The sequence below is a fragment of the Bufo gargarizans genome, chromosome 5, assembly GCF_014858855.1.
Source record: "Bufo gargarizans isolate SCDJY-AF-19 chromosome 5, ASM1485885v1, whole genome shotgun sequence".
Taxonomy (NCBI): domain Eukaryota; kingdom Metazoa; phylum Chordata; class Amphibia; order Anura; family Bufonidae; genus Bufo; species Bufo gargarizans.
Window position 1 is genome coordinate 124,294,367 of NC_058084.1, and position 20,132 is coordinate 124,314,498.

A 20,132-nucleotide genomic window follows, 5' to 3' on the forward strand; every position below is an offset into this window, starting at 1 on the left:
TGGATAGACCTGGAGCGCGCTCCCAACTGCCCTGGTGACAGGCACGGAAGTCACGTGACTGGTGGGGAACTGGGCTACGCTGCACCGGACGCCAACGACACCACGTCCCCAGTGTACGGGGCACCGGCGCCCTGCTCCGCGGTCCTACAGTGCAGGAGGCCGGGATGGCGCAGTGCCTGCTCTCCGTGCATGAGTTCCTCCAGGACTCGTTCATCCCGCAGGTGGCGGCCCTGTGCAGCGATGAGGCCGAGAAGCTGGCCCGGAAAAACCAGTTGTCCTTCTGCGAGCTCGTCCGGCCCTTCTGCCGACTCAGCACTGAGGGTGAGTGTGGGGTGGAGGCAATGACAGCTCGTCCCGGGGTCCTAGTACCGTCTACTGTACAGGGACCTGAGTGCCACAGCTCTGGCTGCGGTAGTGCTAGGGTGTGTGTCTGCTTATGCTGGAAGATCACTGCGGTGTCTCTGGATTGGGGGTGCTAGGGGCCTCTGGCGTGTGGCGATTGGGCGCTAGGGGCCTCTGGCGTGTGGCGATTGGGCGCTAGGGGCCTCTGGCGTGTGGCGATTGGGCGCTAGGGGCCTCTGGCGTGTGGCGATTGGGCGCTAGGGTCCTCTGGCGTGTGGCGATTGGGCGCTAGGGTCCTCTGGCGTGTGGCGATTGGGCGCTAGGGTCCTCTGGCGTGTGGCGATTGGGCGCTAAGGGCCTCTGGCGTGTGGCGATTGGGCGCTAGGGTCCCCTGGCGTGGGGCGATTGGGCGCTAGGGTCCCCTGGCGTGGGGCGATTGGGCGCTAGGGGCCTCTGGCGTGTGGCGATTGGGCGCTAGGGGCCTCTGGCGTGTGGCGATTGGGCGCTAGGGGCCGCTGGCGGGTGGCGATTGGGCGCTAGGGGCCTCTGGCGTGTGGCGATTGGGCGCTAGGGGCCTCTGGCGTGTGGCGATTGGGCGCTAGGGGCCTCTGGCGTGTGGCGATTGGGCGCTAGGGGCCTCTGGCGTGTGGCGATTGGGCGCTAGGGGCCTCTGGCGTGTGGCGATTGGGCGCTAGGGGCCTCTGGCGTGTGGCGATTGGGCGCTAGGGGCCCTCTGGCGTGTGGCGATTGGGCGCTAGGGGCCTCTGGCGTGTGGCGATTGGGCGCTAGGGGCCTCTGGCGTGGGGCGATTGGGCGCTAGGGGCCCCTGGCGTGGGGCGATTGGGCGCTAGGGGCCCCTGGCGTGGGGCGATTGGGCGCTAGGGGCCCCTGGCGTGGGGCGATTGGGCGCTAGAGTCCATTCAGTACAGTTACGTGTCAGGACTTAATCAGTTTGTAGTGATACGTTTTACATTTTTCTTTACTTTATTGGATCAGTTTCTTTATATTTTTCAAGATCTTTGCTTGTTGTCACTGGACCCTTTTTGTTTGAGGATCAAATTAAACCTTTAGTTTGTTTCTGAGGATCAAACGTGTTCTGGTGAAAGGATGATCGCATGGCTGCGCACCCTTGTACGGGGGGGGGGTGCTATCCTCCCATCATCCACCGCCGCTCTAGTACTATCCTTCCAGTCTCCATTTACTTGGCTGCCAAGATGATGTGCCAGTATATCTACTTGTCCACTGCAGCCAAGCACAGGCCTCTGCAGTATATGGCACAATACCGCTGGGGCCAGGGATTGACTGTAGTGGCCATATGGGCATGTGGACACGTCAGTGCTTCAGCCATGTAAATGTAGCCTGGCAGGCAGGGCCGGGTTAGTAATGCTGGCGGCATATATTTTGAAATGTCCATGCATAGACCACAGCTGTGGAAGTGGTGACATCAGGGGTCCCCATAGAGAAGGCAGGGACGCTTTTCACCTTCTTTCCCCTTTGCTCTAATACAGTGTGAAAAAGCTCTGCATAGAGATCAGGAACCGGGGGATGTACAGCGATGGACGACCTCTCTGCCGCGCCGCAGTGTAGATTTGCCTATTTCTTTTTGGTCTACTCATTTTCCTGTACCCCCCCCCCCATTAAATCAGCGATCCCCACAATTATTACGACTCAGCATTTACATATTTTGCTATAGTTGCAGCATAAATAGTTGTATCATAGCACCGAGTGAGCAGCGCCACCTATAGGGAAAAAATGAAATGAGCGTATACACTAATCTTGCAGATGGGGGTCTTCTCACTGACATCCCAGGGTAGCTGAGGTCTGTCTTGTGCAAAAGGCGCTCGTATTGCTAGTTAACCCAGGTGCAACACAAATCCGCGAGTAGAAGGCTTTATTCACACGTCCGTGATGACATCTAGGACAAGGTGGTCAGTGGTTCTAACGTGAAGATGTCTGGGAAGACTCGGTCTTTGGACACTGCTATGGGGAAAGTTAGTTTCTAGAGTGTTTCCTAGCGACCATCCTTGAAACACAGACGGGACACGGATGCTTTCGGTGGCGTGTCTGTGTTTTTCACGGACTTGTAGACTATAATGAGTGTGCTGGATCCGTAGGGCATGCTTCGGAGGTGTAACCCTGGACCGTGGTAAATCCCAGATGTGTGAATACACACCTGAAAAACAAGAGCATGGACAGCACACGTATGTTATTCACTGACCCAATAGATGAAAGTACCTGCAGGAAATGTAAGACATTACTCGCCTGCCGCATCTGGCGGCAATGCATCGGTGGCCCCCGCAGGTTTAGTTTTTGGTTCCTTTGTCCATGACATACCGTTCATCCATGTAACCACTGCAGCCAGTCACTGGTCTCAGAGATGACACTTAGGCCGAATGCACACGGCCGTTTTTCACGGCCGTGAGCGGTCCGTGGAACCACGGGCTGGATTCCTGCTGAGAGCAGGAGCGCACGGCTTCATTGGTTGCTATGACGCCGTGCGCTCCCTGCTGCCACCGCAGTACGGTAATACACTGGTATGATCTATAGCAACCAATGACGCCGTGCGCTCCTGCTCTCAGCAGGAATCCAGCCCGTGGTTCCACGGACCGCTCACGGCTGTGAAAAACAGCCGTGTGCATTCGGCCTTAGGATGTACGACACAAGACTGCAGAGATCACATAGAGGTGCGACACGTCCATACGCGGATAAAGTACACATAAGGCTTGTCCACAGGTAATGGATAAGTGAACAAAGTCTCCTCCATAAACCGCATATGTTTCCCATGTAAAAATCTGCAAGCAAATCCTCGCTAAAATTCACACAATTTGATTGGTTTTCCTCTACGAATGGCAGATTTGATGTGGAAAAAATCCACAGAATATCCATTAGCTGTGGATGTACCCATAGACCATCAGCTCTGGAGTAGATCTGACAGGGGAGTGATGGTCGGGTTGCTATTTAATCACTTTTCCTGCAGGTGCTTTAATTTGCTATAATCTTGTAGGCCAGTAAATAAGGCCAGAAGGACCTCCGCCAGTTTAATGGGGGCCCGTGGATATGTGTATATTGGGAGCTTTCTCCACACGTGTCAAATGTTTAAATTTAACTACATCCATAAGAGAGATGGTAAATGTTGGTGGGAGTCCCATCGATGCAGCATGCTCCATAGGCGAGTGGGGAGATGTGGAAACTGCGCAGCGCACCCATCCATGAGCGTTCCCCACCGCAGTCATCTCCTCCTCCTGGTGGATGTCCAAGCCTCAAGGATAGAAAATTAATGTAAATTTGGTTTGGCATGTTGAAATTAGAGGCATACAGAGGTACAGTACGGGGCAGGACACTTGTGTATGTGCCTCACTATGGCTGTGTGCTTCTTGGAGGTTGTATGGAGCCACGATACACTAATGTACATGAAGCCTTAGGAAAAATACATAAATTAAAAGGGTTGTCCAGGGTTAGAAAAACGTGGCTGGTTCCTTCCAGAAACAGCGCCTCACCTGTCTGTGTCAGGTATTGCTGCTAGGGTCCATTGACCACCACAACCGATGGTCAGAGATCTGTTCTTGGAAGGAGGCAGCCATGTTTTTTCTAATGCCATTGCAGCTACATGATTTTTTGCTGACTATGTCATTGCCCACAAAAGCAGTTGTACTTCCCTTTTATGCCCCATGCCAGGGTTTGATACCCGTCTCCAGTGGTGTGCGACCACAGCAGTGACATTGGTCACCATTGATGGAACTATGATGCTTACTGACACGTTCATTCTTTCTTCCCAAGTTCACATGCGGGATCCCAACAATCAGCTCCATGTGATAAAAAACCTGAAGATCGCAGTCAACAGCATTGTCACTCAGCCGCCATTGCAAGCAGCAATCCGGAAACTTCTCAATGATGTCGTAGCCTCCAATCAACCTGCTGAAGGATTAGTCCCAAATGTGATTACTGCCGGAGATTACGACCTTAATATCAGTGGTAAGCACTCAAGGGGTTTCTTCTTCTCCTAGAGAAAACAGTTGCTCCATGTCATGTAGGGGCCAGATATCCTCATGGATAATTTAGGAGGTCCATCTCTCTGCAGTGCTGTGTGATGGACGTGGTAAATTAGTTTTCCTATTCTAATGATGACTGTTGGAAATGTAATGAATCAGCGTAATCAGTGGTCCTTTTACTCCACCCAGTGACACCAACTTGGGATCAAAGTTCATGAGGACTTCCAAGGATCCCATCACCCCATCCCCCAGCACATCTATATTAGACTCTGCCCTTACCATGCTTTTACTAAAACTTTTTGGGGATATGACTGCTATCCAGAAATGTATAGATACATATAGGAGAATGTATTGTGAACCGAACCATGAACAGTAGTCGTCAGGTGGACGTCAACGCGGCTCCCTCTCATTGTAAAGTAAATCCGCAGAAGCCTAAACGCCACATACATAAACCTTTGGGGGTGTTGTATAGATTAGTGGTAAATCAATATCAGAATAGATATGGCCAGTTACCTGCCACCAGCATAGAGGGAGATTTATCAAAACTGGTGTAAAGTAGAACTGGCTCAGTGGCCCATAGCAACCAATCAGATTCCTCCTTTAATTTTCCAAAGGAGCTGTTCAAGATGAAAGGTGGACTCTGGTTGCTATGGGCCACTAAGCCAGTTCTACTTTACACCAGTTTGATAAATGACCCTAATAGTGTCCAGTCTGCAGGCAGCATGTTTTGTTTTCAAATTTTTTTTTCATATTCATGGTCTACCTTCAGGATAGGTCATTAATATGAGATTGGTGGGGGGTCCAACTCCCTGCAACCCCACCATCAGCTGTTTGAAGAAGCTGGAGCTCTGGTGAGCGCCTCGGTCTTCTCGCAGTTTACCAAGCACACACAGCAACATCCTTTTCATAGTGACTGTGGTTGGTATCGCTGCTCAGCTCCATTCACTTAACCACCTCCGGACCGCCTAACGCAGATGTGCGGTCCGGAGGTGGCAGCGCTGCGCACAGTCACGCATATACGCGTCATCTTGCGAGACGCGAGATGACGCGACTATGCGCGTGCGCATGCGCAGTTCGCGCCGGCATTTCCCACAGAAGTATTTCGTCAGCAACCTGCCAGCCAATGATCGCGGCTGGCAGGTTGCTGATTTTTAAAAAATCCAATCAAAGTGCCAGATAGCAGATCATATTTGTAAATATGATCTGTTATATGGCTGCCTGCTCCTCTGCTGGTTCTTTTCGTCGGTTGGATCCAGCAGAGGAGCAGGCTTCACAGTGAGTACACCAACACTACACACTTAGCCCCTGATCACCCCCCTGAACCCCAATTAACCCTTTGATCACCCCTTTGATCACCCCTGTCAATCACAAGTGAAAAGAAAAAAGTGATCAGTGCAAACTGTCACTTTTTCTTTTCACTGTTATTGACCGTTAGGTTTTAGGTATAGTTTAGGTCCCTTGGTTAGGTAGTTAGCGATCAGTTAGCGCCCAGCTCACCGCACCGCAGTCCGTTATTCGCTGATTAGCGTATCGCTAATCAGCATTTGTACTTTTATAGTATCTGGAAGTGATCAAAACTGATCACGGTCAGATCTATAATAGTACTAGTGTCACTTTAGTTCGCCCTCCACCCAAAACGCAGTGTTTGCCCGATCAGGCCTGATCGGTCGCCCACACGTGTGTTCGCCCACACCCGCCCCACCGCAGTGACAAAAAAAAATTGCAGATTTTGCAGGCCATTTTTTACACATTTTGATTGCAAGGTACTTCTCACACATTTGGGCCCCTAAATTGCCAGGGCAGTATAACTACGCCACAAGTGACCCCATTTTGGAAAGAAGACACCCCAAGGTATTCCGTAAGGGGCATGGCGAGTTCCTAGAATTTTTTATTTTTTGTCGCAAGTTAGTGGAATATGAGACTTTGTAAGAAAAAAAAAAAAAAATCATCATCATTTTCCGCTAACTTGTGACAAAAAATAAAAAGTTCTATGAACTCACTATGCCCATCAGCGAATACCTTAGGGTGTCTACTTTCCGAAATGGGGTAATTTGTGGGGGTTTTCTACTGTTTGGGCATTGTAGAACCTCAGGAATCATGACAGGTGCTCAGAAAGTCAGAGCTGTTTCAAAAAGCGGAAATTCACATTTTTGTACCATAGTTTGTAAATGCTATAACTTTTACCCAAACCATTTTTTTTTTTGCCCAAACATTTTTTTTTTATCAAAGACATGTAGAACAATAAATTTGGCGAAAAATTTATATATGGATGTCGTTTTTTTTGCAAAATTTTACAGCTGAAAGTGAAAAATGTCATTTTTTTGCAAAAAAATCGTTACATTTTGATTAATAACAAAAAAAGTAAAAATGTCAGCAGCAATAAAATACCACCAAATGAAAGCTCCATTAGTGAGAAGAAAAGGAGGTAAAATTCATTTGGGTGGTAAGTTGCATGACCGAGCGATAAACGGTGAAAGGAGTGTAGTGCCGAAGTGTAAAAAGTGCTCTGGTCATGAAGGGGGTTTCACCTAGCGGGGCTGAAGTGGTTAAAGGGGTTGGCCCATCTCGCACATTGGTGGCATATCGCTAGGATATGCCACCAACGTCTGATAGGTTTGGGTTCCACCGCTGTGACCCTGCACTCATCTCTAGAATGGAGCCTGCAATATGAAGGAAATAGGATGGCGCATGCGCGGCTAATCTCTGTTCATTTTTATGGGATAGCTGAACGTTTTTGGAAGTCCCATAGAAATGAATGAAAAACGCGGCAGGCAAGCACGGCCACGGCTACCTTCTTCACTTTGCTCCCTCTGTTTGAGAGATAAGTGCGGGTACTGGAGGTGGAATCTGCAACCTATCCTAGCGATATGCCACCAATGTGTGAGATGGGCCAACGCCTTTAAATGGGACTGAGCCGCGCCTAGGCCATGTGACTGATGAAGGGGATGTCACATGGCCTAGGAAAAAACCTAAACGCTTATGGAGTGGCGTGGCCTCTTTATACAGCACATCGGCGGGGGGTTCCGACACCTAGGACCCCCCCCCCTGCCGATCTGCTGTATATGAGGATACGCCATAAATATAAAAATCCCCTTTTAATATATAGATTTATGGGAAAAGATTTACCTCTATTTTATTCATTTAAATCCCGTTTGTATGTTTAGGAGTCCAGAGGGCTGTCCTATTCAGTGATCAACAGTTATCTCCGTTGTACACGGGAGCTCCTAAGCATAGAAAGAGCTGGGGTTTAAATGATTAAAATAAAGTTATACACACTGGGATCCATGTTACCTTAAAGGGGTTTTCCGAGATAGGTCATCAGCAGTAAAATCTCGGAAAACCCTTTTAAAGCCTTGTGCTTAACATAGACACTGGGAAATATATGCATATACAGGGAGTGCAGAATTATTAGGCAAGTTGTATTTTTGAGGATTAATTTTATTATTGAACAACAACCATGTTCTCAATGAACCCAAAAAACTCATTAATATCAAAGCTGAATATTTTTGGAAGTAGTTTTTAGTTTGTTTTTAGTTTTAGCTATTTTAGGGGGATATCTGTGTGTGCAGGTGACTATTACTGTGCATAATTATTAGGCAACTTAACAAAAAACAAATATATACCCATTTCAATTATTTATTTTTACCAGTGAAACCAATATAACATCTCAACATTCACAAATATACATTTCTGACATTCAAAAACAAAACAAAAACAAATCAGTGACCAATATAGCCACCTTTCTTTGCAAGGACACTCAAAAGCCTGCCATCCTTGGATTCTGTCAGTGTTTTGATCTGTTCACCATCAACATTGCGTGCAGCAGCAACCACAGCCTCCCAGACACTGTTCAGAGAGGTGTACTGTTTTCCCTCCTTGTAAATCTCACATTTGATGATGGACCACAGGTTCTCAATGGGGTTCAGATCAGGTGAACAAGGAGGCCATGTCATTAGTTTTTCTTCTTTTATACCCTTTCTTGCCAGCCACGCTGTGGAGTACTTGGACGCGTGTGATGGAGCATTGTCCTGAATGAAAATCATGTTTTTCTTGAAGGATGCAGACTTCTTCCTGTACCACTGCTTGAAGAAGGTGTCTTCCAGAAACTGGCAGTAGGACTGGGAGTTGAGCTTGACTCCATCCTCAACCCGAAAAGGCCCCACAAGCTCATCTTTGATGATACCAGTACTCCACCTCCACCTCCACCTTGCTGGCGTCTGAGTCGGACTGGAGCTCTCTGCCCTTTACCAATCCAGCCACGGGCCCATCCATCTGGCCCATCAAGACTCACTCTCATTTCATCAGTCCATAAAACCTTAGAAAAATCAGTCTTGAGATATTTCTTGGCCCAGTCTTGACGTTTCAGCTTGTGTGTCTTGTTCAGTGGTGGTCGTCTTTCAGCCTTTCTTACCTTGGCCATGTCTCTGAGTATTGCACACCTTGTGCTTTTGGGCACTCCAGTGATGTTGCAGCTCTGAAATATGGCCAAACTGGTGGCAAGTGGCATCTTGGCAGCTGCACGCTTGACTTTTCTCAGTTCATGGGCAGTTATTTTGCGCCTTGGTTTTTCCACACGCTTCTTGCGACCCTGTTGACTATTTTGAATGAAACGCTTGATTGTTCGATGATCACGCTTCAGAAGCTTTGCGATTTTAAGAGTGCTGCATCCCTCTGCAAGATATCTCACTATTTTTGACTTTTCTGAGCCTGTCAAGTCCTTCTTTTGACCCATTTTGCCAAAGGAAAGGAAGTTGCCTAATAATTATGCACACCTGATATAGGGTGTTGGTCAGTAGACCACACCCCTTCTCATTACAGAGATGCACATCACCTAATATGCTTAATTGGTAGTAGGCTTTCGAGCCTATACAGCTTGGAGTAAGACAACATGCATAAAGAGGATGATGTGGTCAAAATACTCATTTGCCTAATAATTCTGCACTCCCTGTATGACATATATGCTACATGTATCCATAGGGCTACATTTTATTTTCACTGTATAGAAAAGAGACTATGCTTTGCTATGCAGAGGCATCCTGCAAAACCAATCTTTACTGAGCACGTCTATGGGTGATATATGGCACTCGCTGCCTACATGGTGGAGCCTTCCATCACAGGTATTTGCTGGACAATATTCGCAATGTAAAATGATGGACGTTAGATGTGAACAGGGCTTAGAAGTGAAGGCTGGAGCTCTTTTCTGTATAGATGTAGGTAGTTCTAGTGTTAGGGGAATTGTGTTGTGTAAAGTCTGAATTCTCAGTATTAAGTCAGATTACAGCTGAAATCCAGGACTGTGGTAATGGGTGGTGCATTTTAATGTGTGCTGTTTTTTTGTTAAAAATACTTTTTCAGTTCCTTTATAATTGTCATGTTAATCACCCTTAAAGGTGTTCTGCGGGCATAAAGAAAAATGCAAGTGTGCCTCGGATCTGTGATGGAAAGATGGTTTTCATTAATATTTACCTGTTCGCGATGCTGTATTCCCTGCTGCACAGGCTGCGGGCTCCGAATGGGTAGATTTGTGTTTATTTTCCTGTTCAGCTGCATTTACTTCTCTGCAGCTGAACAGGAAAAGAAGCCCCTATAACCAGCAAGGACCCGAGCGGAAGAGCTTGCAGTCTGTGCAGCGGGGACAGCGGCATTGGCAGCACATTGGACGGGTAAATATTTACCAAACCATCTTTTTTTTTCCACAGGTCCGAGGTATGCTTGTATTTTTCGTAATGCCCAGGGAACCCCCTTAGCCATAAAACATATGACGTGCCTATAAAATCTGACTACAGGAAATATAAGGATTTGGGGGATTACCAGCCATGCTGCCTATATTATATTTTTATATTTCCTGTAACGAAGGGATGCAAATCAGCTGTTAACAAGCTCTGCCTCCAATGCCACCAGATGTAAGGTAGCTATCCTATAAGTTAATGTTCAACCCTTTAAACAGGCCTTGAAACATAATTTAGGATTATAGCCAAGACAGTACCTCATCTGTGGATAGCTGTTTCGGGGTGATAGGCCTCTCATCCAGTTCTCTCTGCTCTGCACTGATGAGGGACTGTCTGGTTTCTGGAGATACTATATATCATTATGGAAAGCACCTAATTAGCGTGAGGGGTCTTATAGGCCAGGCAACACTCCTCTGGGAAGAGGGTATGCAAATGAACTCTTAACAAGCTCTGTTTCTAATGCCACCAGATGTAAGGTAGCTATCCTATAAGTCCATGTTCGACCTTTTAAACAGTCCTTGAGACATAACTTGAATAATAACTAAGCCAGTACCTCATCTGCATCTAAATCCTGACCTAGACCTCTCACCCAGTTAAGCTAGTACTCTGACCTGCGCTGATGAGTGCAATCGCCCTGAAACAGCTGTCTGCAGATGAGGTGCTGGCTTAGTTATTATCCAAGTCATGTCTCAAGGCCTATTTATTTAAAAGGGTCAAACACTGACTTGTAGGATAGCTGCCTTACATCTGGTGGCATTAGAGGCAGAGCTTGTTAAGAGCTCATTTTTATACCCCTATAATATAGAGAGAATGACTGGTAATTTCTATTTGCTTCAATGAAAAAAACTTGACAAATAATTTATTAGCCATTTGCCTAACTGATGCCACCTCTGGTAATGTAAATTGTCTATTTGTTGGGTCTATTTTTTAATATGGTATGTTTTATATCAATACATCAGTGCGTTTGACGTCTTGATGTTTTATTTTCCCTCACACTTGCAGGACATCATCTCTTAAGACAGGTTTCTGTCACAGGTGTCTATAGGTATTTTTCTTTGTCGGTTCAGATTCCTTTCACATCTACATATCCTGCAGACAATGCCAGGAATTGGCCAGACCAAAACTGCTGTGTGCAGCTGTGTTTGACTGGGCGATTTCCAGCATGCTTGCTGGGAAGCGGCCGGATCTCTGCCAGACCCCATTATAGTCAATGGGGTCCAGCAGGAAGGCGGCAGTGCCAGATCTGGAGAGCTCCAGCAGGCTGCTCTCTACCAGAACAGCCTGATGGAGTTCCCTGCCCCAGATGTGAAACTAGCCTTATTTCACTACTGGCCTAATTTCAGGACATTATGGTCTGATATGCAGATTTGTTTCTTTAGGCAAAACTGAAATTGGACCTAAAAAAGAGAAGAGGAAGGGTGCGGCCACAGCTGATTGCAAAAAATCCACTACAGGCTGCATATAGCTTGACCTGCTGTGCAGATTTTAAATTTGTAGCTTTCAAGTTATGTTGCAGATTTCTGCTGCTTTCATCCATTGTAGTGTAGAGACTGAGATCAACTTCATATTCTGCAATAAAATCCGCACCATTTGGTATGAATTCTTCTGCTGATGCGGGATCCTAACACATAAGCAAAGTTGCCGTATGTGGCCATACCCTATGCCTTTGCTGTACGTTCCTCTTGCGTTGTACCCTCTCTACGTGTGACACCTGCCCTTGTCAGTTACTGCGATATTTTCTGGGATCCAAACTGCACTCGACCCCCTTGGCTTTTGGTACTTTAGCTTCTTATATTCTTATGTAGCTTTCTATAGCAGCAGTCTCAGTAACTTGTCATGTGACCTTGAGCATCAATTACAGCTTGACAACGACATCTGCTGTAACACCATCACCACCAAAGGCTCATCTGATGATGACAGTGGCTGATGCATAGCGCTCTCCTTGACGTCTCCAACATTGTTTCTGCTCAGCGTGAATGAACTTTCATCAGTGAGCAGCACTGAGGCCCACTGGTCCCTCATCCAGCGTAGATGCTCCCTTGCCCATGCAAGAGGATGACACCTGTGCTTAGGTACCCTTGCAGGTCATCTAGCACGCAGACCATGCTGATGTGACACTTAGGTGCCTCTCACATCCCTTAAATGTGCCTGTGTTGTGTGGCATTCCTTATCCGGTTCCACAGGGCATTGTTCACAATGAAACGGTCATCAGTCTGGGATGTGGCCATAGGACGTCCACTTCTATGCCTTTCTGTGACTCTTCCAGTCTCCCTGTATCTCTGTTGCAACCTGCTGATGACACTCTAAACTCGGCCTCTTCTGTCTGAGAACATCCTGCTTGAAGCCTCGCAATGGCTTGGTTGTCTTGGTCTCATGATGTCAACAGCATGATGAGGAGGACTGTTTAAATGCCAATTTTAATTGAACCAGGAAATTTAGTCATCATGGATCAAACACCTGTTGTGAATTTTGCTGTTAAGCCCCTTGTTAGAGAACAGCAAGTTGTGCAAAAAGTACTGAAACATTGAACAGTTGAACATGTGCATTTAGAAGTTTAGAGAAGTCACATTAAGTTCACCTGTAAAGGTTAGCGTGCATTTTAGCTTGATCCTGAAATTTCACCTACCAGCCATATATCCCTAGTGCATGAAATTTCATTTACACCTAGTTCTAGATATGGGGGGGGGGTTACTTAATAAAGACCAGCTTTTCACACGCCAGTGGTGAAAAATCTGACCAATTTATTAAGAGACCTATTAAAGGAGTATTATCAACATGCCGTTTCATATTTACCTGCTCCCGGCTCGCTGTCCATTTCCTGGTTTCAGCACTCGGCAGGGGGCGGGCTCCATCTTGATTGAAGTCTTCTCCCGGCAGGGCCGCAAGCTGGACTGAACGCGCACGCCGAGGCCGCGCATGCGCCCTGGTGACTTCTTCCTGGCAATTATACTATACTGGCCAGGAAGAAATTACCATAGCGCCTTGCGCGGCCTCGGCGTGCGCTTTCGGGACTGCGCGCGGCCGGCCGGGAGAAGAGAAGTCGTCTGTGTGAACGCCGCCACCGTGATTCCTGAGAAGAGTGGTGGTCATAACCAGGGGAGACGGAAGACAACAGTCAGGTAAGTATATGTTTATTTTCTTCTAAGGGGTGGGAATTAGTTAATTAAATATATTTAGAAAAATGATCACTGTTAAATCATTAACAGATTTAACAGTGATCATTAAAGGGGTTCTGTACTTTCATTTAATTTAACTGATGATCTATCCTCTGGATAGATCATCAGCTTCTGATCGGCGGGGGTCTGACACCCAGGACCCCCGCCGATCAGCTGTTTTAGAAGGCAGCAGCACTCCAGTAGCGCCGTGGCCTTCTCACGGTTTACCACCGGGCCGCCGGCCCACTGACGTCACGACTAGTATCAACTAGCGTGTGCACGGCTAAGCTCCATTCAAGTTAACAGAGCTCATCCGCGCCCACGCTAGTTGATACTAGTCGTGACGTCAGTGGGCCGGCGGTAAACAGTGAGAAGGCCGCGGCGCTGATGGAGCGCCGCTGCCTTTTAAACAGCTGATTGGCGGAGGTCCCGGGTGTCGGACACCGCCGATCAGAAGCTGATGATCTATCCAGAGGATAGATCATCAGTTAAATGAAAGTGCAGAACCCCTTTAAGATGAGAATACCCCTTTTAATAAGTCTGTCGCATCTTCTGCTGTCCATGCGCCGCTTTTCCAGTAGACGAGTTGTTCAATGAGTTGGGCCATGGAGCTCCCACCCCTACTTTTACCTACTTTCCACAAAAAATCTGGTGTAGAAAACCAAACCCTCAATGAGTCCTCTCCAGACATCCTCGTCCTATGGTCTAAACAGATTAGATTAGCAGCTCACACAATGGATGCCCCCATAATTGTGTATCAGAAGAGAATGAAAAATTTAAGACCAAAAATAAAAACAAATAAAAAAAATAGGCAGTTTCAGTATCTGGTCTTAAAGCCTAGCCCAGGGATTAGCAACCTCCGGCACTCCAGCTGTTGTCAAACTACGACTCCCAGCATGCTCCATTCACTTCTCTGGGAGTCCTGAGAACAGCCAAGGAGGTGTGCATGCTGGGAGTTGTAGTTTCACCACAGCTGGAGTGCCGAAGGTTGCTGATACCTGGCCTAGCCTATGCCTTTTATGGCTGAGATTGGAATAGTTTGACTGGCTGTGCTTCCATAGTAGTGAATGGGAGACACGTAGACTGAATACCACAGCATGTTACTTTGTTTCTAGTAGGGCCGCTTTCATACAGTCAGTGTTTGATCAGTGATTGTGAGCCAAAACCAGGTGTAGGTTAAAAACACAGACCAGGAGCACATCTTTCCTTTATTTCTTATGTCTGTGTAGCTGCTACTTCTAGTTTTGGCTCGTAATCACTGGGGGGAAAATCACTGATCAAGCGCTGACTGTATGAAAGCTTCCTGAGGCTAGCTCCACACTACCGTTTTACATCTCCGGCAGGGGAGCAGCCTGTTGAAGATGTCTTGTTCCAGCACTACCGGAAGCTACTGGTCATCTGCCGGCCCAATTCACTATAATAGGGATCGGCGACGATCCGGCCGCAACCTGGCAAACATGCCGTGAAGCGGCTAGACAAATATTGCTGCACACAGTGGTATCTGTCTGGCCGCTTTTCGGCATATTTGCCGAATGGCAGTACGAGAATGCCCACCCCTCCTGAGTAAAAGATTTTTTTTTATCTAAGGCCATGAAAGGCTGAGATAAGAATCGCTCTCCAAAACCAGATAATAAAACTTATTTTTGTAATTTTTTTGTATTTGTTTTGGTTCTGATCTTAAAAAGGCGCAATAAAACTGCGCCTCTGGTCCTTTCCTGAAACAAGTGGTTAGCAGGGGAAGGTTGGCTTTTATGTGTGAACTCTGTCCTACTGTGCCTAACACGTGTGTATATTTTATGCGCACCATTCGGATTCGGTAAGTCTGTTGGTTTAGAATAGTGCCCATCGAGAAGCAAAGGTTAAACCATATTAAAGGGTTGTTCACTATTGGAAACCTTCCCGTGGCAGAGCAGGGGAAGCTCCTGTGTCCTTGGTTCCTGCTGTTTTTCGCTTTTGGAAACTAGGCCAGGCTTCAGAGCTGCTTTTGCAGGTGCTTCTGTGTTTAATGGTCACAATACGCCGATGTACGGTATTTTCCTACAGAACGGCACCAGATTTTACTGCACGCATTGCATATTCAATGAGCAAAAAAGGAAATTAATGTGAATGAAAAGTTCCATTTTTGCAAGGATAGTGGTGGTGAATAGAAACCCCTGGATACAGACAAGAGTCTAAAACGGAATGAAATGTTAATGAATGTTGGCGTCCTGGAGACAGTAATTAGAAGGGGTTATATGTTACATGGTTCCTCGTCCCTCTGTAATGGAGCGCTGTGGTGTGAGGTTACATTCTCCGGCTTGGCCACTGCACAAGCCACAAAGGTGTATTCTGTAGTGAAAGGTGCAAAAAAGACACAAAGTGATACATTGAAAAAACCCGAAAAGGGTACGATAACCTGCTTTTTGTAACGGGAACGTTGTGCACAAGGGAGAATCTTTAATGTGCTTTACTTTCGCCTTTAGTTTGATGTGTTCCTCTAGTATTGCTGTGTTTGTGGTTACTGTCCTCTTTATAACGCATTTCCCTCTAAAATATAAAAGAAGCATTTCTTTTGTGAATGAGTTTTGGGGCGTCATCCTCTGTTTTTGTGTGCCAGGTGTGTCCGCTATATATAGGCCTTGTAAAAACGATGGATGGCAAACAATATGGGTTGTTCCCAAGCTTTCTAAAATGTCAGCCTTCCCTAGTTATTCAGTGCCATTTACTCCTATATCGCTAAATAACTAAGCAATGATATAAAGGGGTTGTCCCACGAAAAATATTCTGCAGTTTTGAAACCAGCACCTGGATCTGAATAGTTTTGTAATCTCATAAAAAATTTAACATGGCCACTGAGTTACCGTATTCAATGAAATGGTATCTCTATAGCGCCACCTGCTGTTTGTTCTTTTCCTTTTTCATTTTTTTTTCTGTCCACCTCGCTGAGGTGGACACACATGCTCAGGGGGAGAGGACTGCAGCAGAAGGGAGATGCCCTGTGAGCTGCAGCATAAAGTACATGCCCCCTGAGCTGCCAGCTTGATCTATATATAGCTGAGCAATTGGAACAATGAGTGGGGAGATCTCTGGATCCATGTGAGGTACAGGGCTGGTTCTGGGACTGTCATGTATTATAAGATGTCTAATTTTCACTTTTTGCATTAAATAAGTTATCCAGGCTTTTTCTATTGATGACCTATCCTCAGGATAGGACATCAATATCAGAGCGGTGGGGGTCCTTCACTCGGCACCCCCGCCGATCAGCTGTATGAGGAGACGCCGCGCGCACAGATTGCATGTGCCGTCTCTCTTCCTGCTCGCTGCTGTATGTCTATGGGACAGCAGCAGTGGACAGGAAGGGAGACTGCGCATGCGCACTGGGCGCGTCGTCTCCTCAAACAGCTGATCCGGTGTCGGACGCCCCACCGACCTAATATTGATGACTTATCCTAAGAATAGTAGACACTGCAATAGTTGGACGGACTTTACAGAAAGTGTGCCATAAAATCAAGCAGCAACGTTTCGGCTGTATCCCAGCCTTTGTCAAGGCTTAACAAAGGCTGGGATACAGCTGAAACGTTGCTGCTTGAATTTATGGAACACTTTCTGTAAAGTCCGTCCAATAAAGGATTCACCGGAGATGCTGCCGCTACCTCTCTTTATTTGTTATCCTAAGAATAGGTCATCAACAGAAAAAGCCCGGACAACCCCTTCAAATCATGGGATAACCCCTTTAAGGACTGTAGGATGACTGGGTGATGACCACAGTGGTAGCTGCCATATTCATCTGGCTTTTATGGGAAATGCTGTTTGAGGTTTGTTTTCTACCCCACATATTTGAACACCATTTTACAGTAAACTACATGAAAACGTCACGTTTCTGAGCTGTACTCTAGAGCTGCCTTCAGAACTCTTCTAGAAACAGTCTGCAAATTTGATGGACACTCCCAACACTGCTTACCCAAACCCTGTAATGAAGGTTTTCTAGATTATGTACAGTCTGCAGTCCTTTGTGTAGACTTTCAGCCAGCACGGAATGCTGGTAGATTTCAGCTCTGAAGTCTGCAGATATTAGTATGCAGCTCAGGACTCGGGCACAGTTTGTAATCTCTGATAAAAACAAATATTGTAGATGTTATAACTGGTGTTCTAAGATGATCATGAGCTACAGAGCAGCTCATGTCAGCCAAAAGGAAGAGTGACCCATCGTAGACGGCTCTTTCTTGCTCCTCGTCAGTACAGTGCAGGGTTATCTGGATGAGGTGCCTTAAACACCCGAAACAGCTTTCTTCAGATTGTCACTCTTCCTCTTGGAAAAGTCTCTAGTTTGATTGCTGTGAGCTCATTTGAATACTTTTTTCCCATAGTGCATTGCCTTAGGGAGGTTGGCCAGGACTGAAAGTAGCTTTTTGCTGATGTCTGCAGCTGCCTCTTCTAGAGAGTGTCATACTTACCTGCTCTTTTCAGCTCCGGTCCTGTACTCTGGCTCCAGCAGGTCCATCTTCCAGTCCACAGCTTGCCTGTCATAGGCAAGATCACCCACTCCACTGCTTTCCTCTTGTGGAAACATCACTGCTGAAGCCAGTGGTTGGCTGCAGCAAAGCAGGTGATTATGTCCATGATGGGGAGGAAGTATACAAGCTGTGGACCAGACAGAGGACTTTATGGAGCTGGGTGCAGGACAGGAGCGGCAGGGAGCAGATAACTGATTCTTTCCTTAGCGGAGGCAGGGTGTGTGGACATCAGTGAAAATGGCTTGCCTAATGTCTCCATACATCTGCTTGGCCTCTTTAATGGGAAGCAGAACCCTCCTGATAAACATCAGCTGAAAGTTTCAGATAATTGCCATATTGTTTTATCTCTTTGCTGTGTTCGCATGACCTCTCCTTTGTTTTTGGTTGTGTTTTGGACTGCTACGACTTCTTTTTATGTAAACTATAGAATATTGTGGACTGTTTTTAACTGCCCTGAGTGCATATCCTTACCCCTCGTCGCTGTATTTTTCTGTGCAGAACACGTCCTGATGTATACATTTGAGTTCAATAACGCCATGTTCTCTCTGTCAGATCGCTCTATTAAAGCTAGTGCCCCTTGGTACAATAATTGGAAAGAAACGCTCACGCAACTGAACAAGTCCAAGTTTTATTCAGGTAGTATTGTGACCGGGACTGAAAAAGAATTGCCCTCTACCTAATCCTTGTCCATTCTTTTCAGTCCCCTTTCCCTTGTTGTGCTAGGCCTATCTAGCAGCCTCTTAGTCTAGCTGTGTTTTTTTACATCATTTTGTCAAAACCTAGCAATTGGTGATGGGTAACTGTAATCTTGTTGAATGTAAATCTACTAACATAACCTACTATGAACGAAATAAAGCAAAAAAGGCCGTCTGCTTTGTAATTTATGTATTAATTTTGCCTTTTGAATTAAATGTTCTGTTTTTGGTGTATCAAAATTTGTATTTGGACATAATTAGTTTTTTTTGTATCTGAACGTTTATGTTTACTTTCCTTACTGTGGTTCCTGATCTAGCAGTGAACATGTAGAACAACAAGTTTGCATATTCTTCAATAGATGACCAGCTGGAAAATGTTCAGCATGGACTACAAGCTAGGCCAGAATAAGGCCTTGTTCACATGACTGTATTTTTCATCCTTATGCTACCCCTATTGTTTGCACACTGACCCATTCATTTCTATGTGGCCATGCACACATCCGTATTTTTAACGGATCTTTGTGGCTATTCCACAAATTACAGAACATGTCTTATTCCTGTCTGTATTACAAACAAGAAAAGTCCATAGTTATCCTTATTTTGCAGATCTTTTGTTTGTGGACCAAAATGTGGACATGGACGTGTGCATGAAGCATAAGAAATGAATGACATACTTAAAAACTTGTGTATTTTATGTATATATATATAGAAAAATTATTTATTCACCCACAAGGATCATGCAACGTTTCGGCTCTACACAGGAGCCTTCCTCAAGCCGGCTTGAGGAAGGCTCCTGTGTAGAGCCGAAACGTCGCATGATCCTTGTGGGTGAATAAATAATTTTTCTATTTGTATTCCTTGGAGTGCTGCCCGTTTTTACATTTTCTGTTTATCTGGATTGGCTTGTATCCACATTGGGCTGGTGCACCCTCCATCTTTTTTTATCTAAGACGGTGCTGCCATAGTTCCTCTTTTTTTCTATCTCTATATATATATATATATATATAGTACACACCTTCTCATTCAAAGAGTTTTCTTTCTTTTCAACTGAAGGCATCAAAACTATGAATTAACACATGTGGAATTATATACATAACAAAAAAGTGTGAAACAACTGAAAATATGTCATATTCTAGGTTCTTCAAAGTAGCCACCTTTTGCTTTGATTACTGCTTTGCACACTCTTGGCATTCTCTTGATGAGCTTCAAGAGGTAGTCACCTGAAATGGTCTTCACTTCACAGGTGTGCCCTGTCAGGTTTAATAAGTGGGATTTCTTGCCTTACAAATGGGGTTGGGACCATCAGTTGCGTTGTGGAGAAGTCAGGTGGATACACAGCTGATAGTCCTACTGAATAGACTGTTAGCTGCTTTTTTCTTGCCATAATACAAATTCTAAGTAAAGAAAAACGAGTGGCCATCATTACTTTAAGAAATGAAGGTCAGTCAGTCCGAAAAATTGGGAAAACTTTGAAAGTGTCCCCAAGTGCAGTCACAAAAAACATCAAGCGCTACAAAGAAACTGGCTCATATGCGGACCGCCCCAGGAAAGGAAGACCAAGAGTCACCTCTGCTGCGGAGGATAAGTTCATTCGAGTCACCAGCCTCAGAAATCGCAGGTTAACAGCAGCTCAGATTAGAGACCAGGTCAATGCCACACAGAGTTCTAGCAGCAGACACATCTCTAGAACAACTGTTAAGAGGAGACTGTGTGAATCAGGTCTTCATGG

The 20,132-nt window shown here is 46.0% G+C and overlaps 1 protein-coding gene across 2 annotated transcripts in view; it reads left to right on the forward strand.

The window, feature by feature from the left end:
• The first annotated feature begins 164 nt into the window (after positions 1-164).
• Positions 165-20,132, forward strand: part of TRAPPC8 (trafficking protein particle complex subunit 8) — a 145,512-nt gene continuing 125,544 nt past the window's right edge. Inside the window, exons 1-3 of one of the 2 annotated variants that reach the window (XM_044292762.1) lie at positions 165-321; positions 4,120-4,314; positions 18,261-18,344. In XM_044292762.1, coding sequence (XP_044148697.1) covers positions 165-321; positions 4,120-4,314; positions 18,261-18,344 — 436 coding nt within the window. The remainder of the gene's footprint in view (positions 322-4,119; positions 4,315-18,260; positions 18,345-20,132) is intronic. The other variant, XM_044292763.1, reaches the window with a different exon arrangement.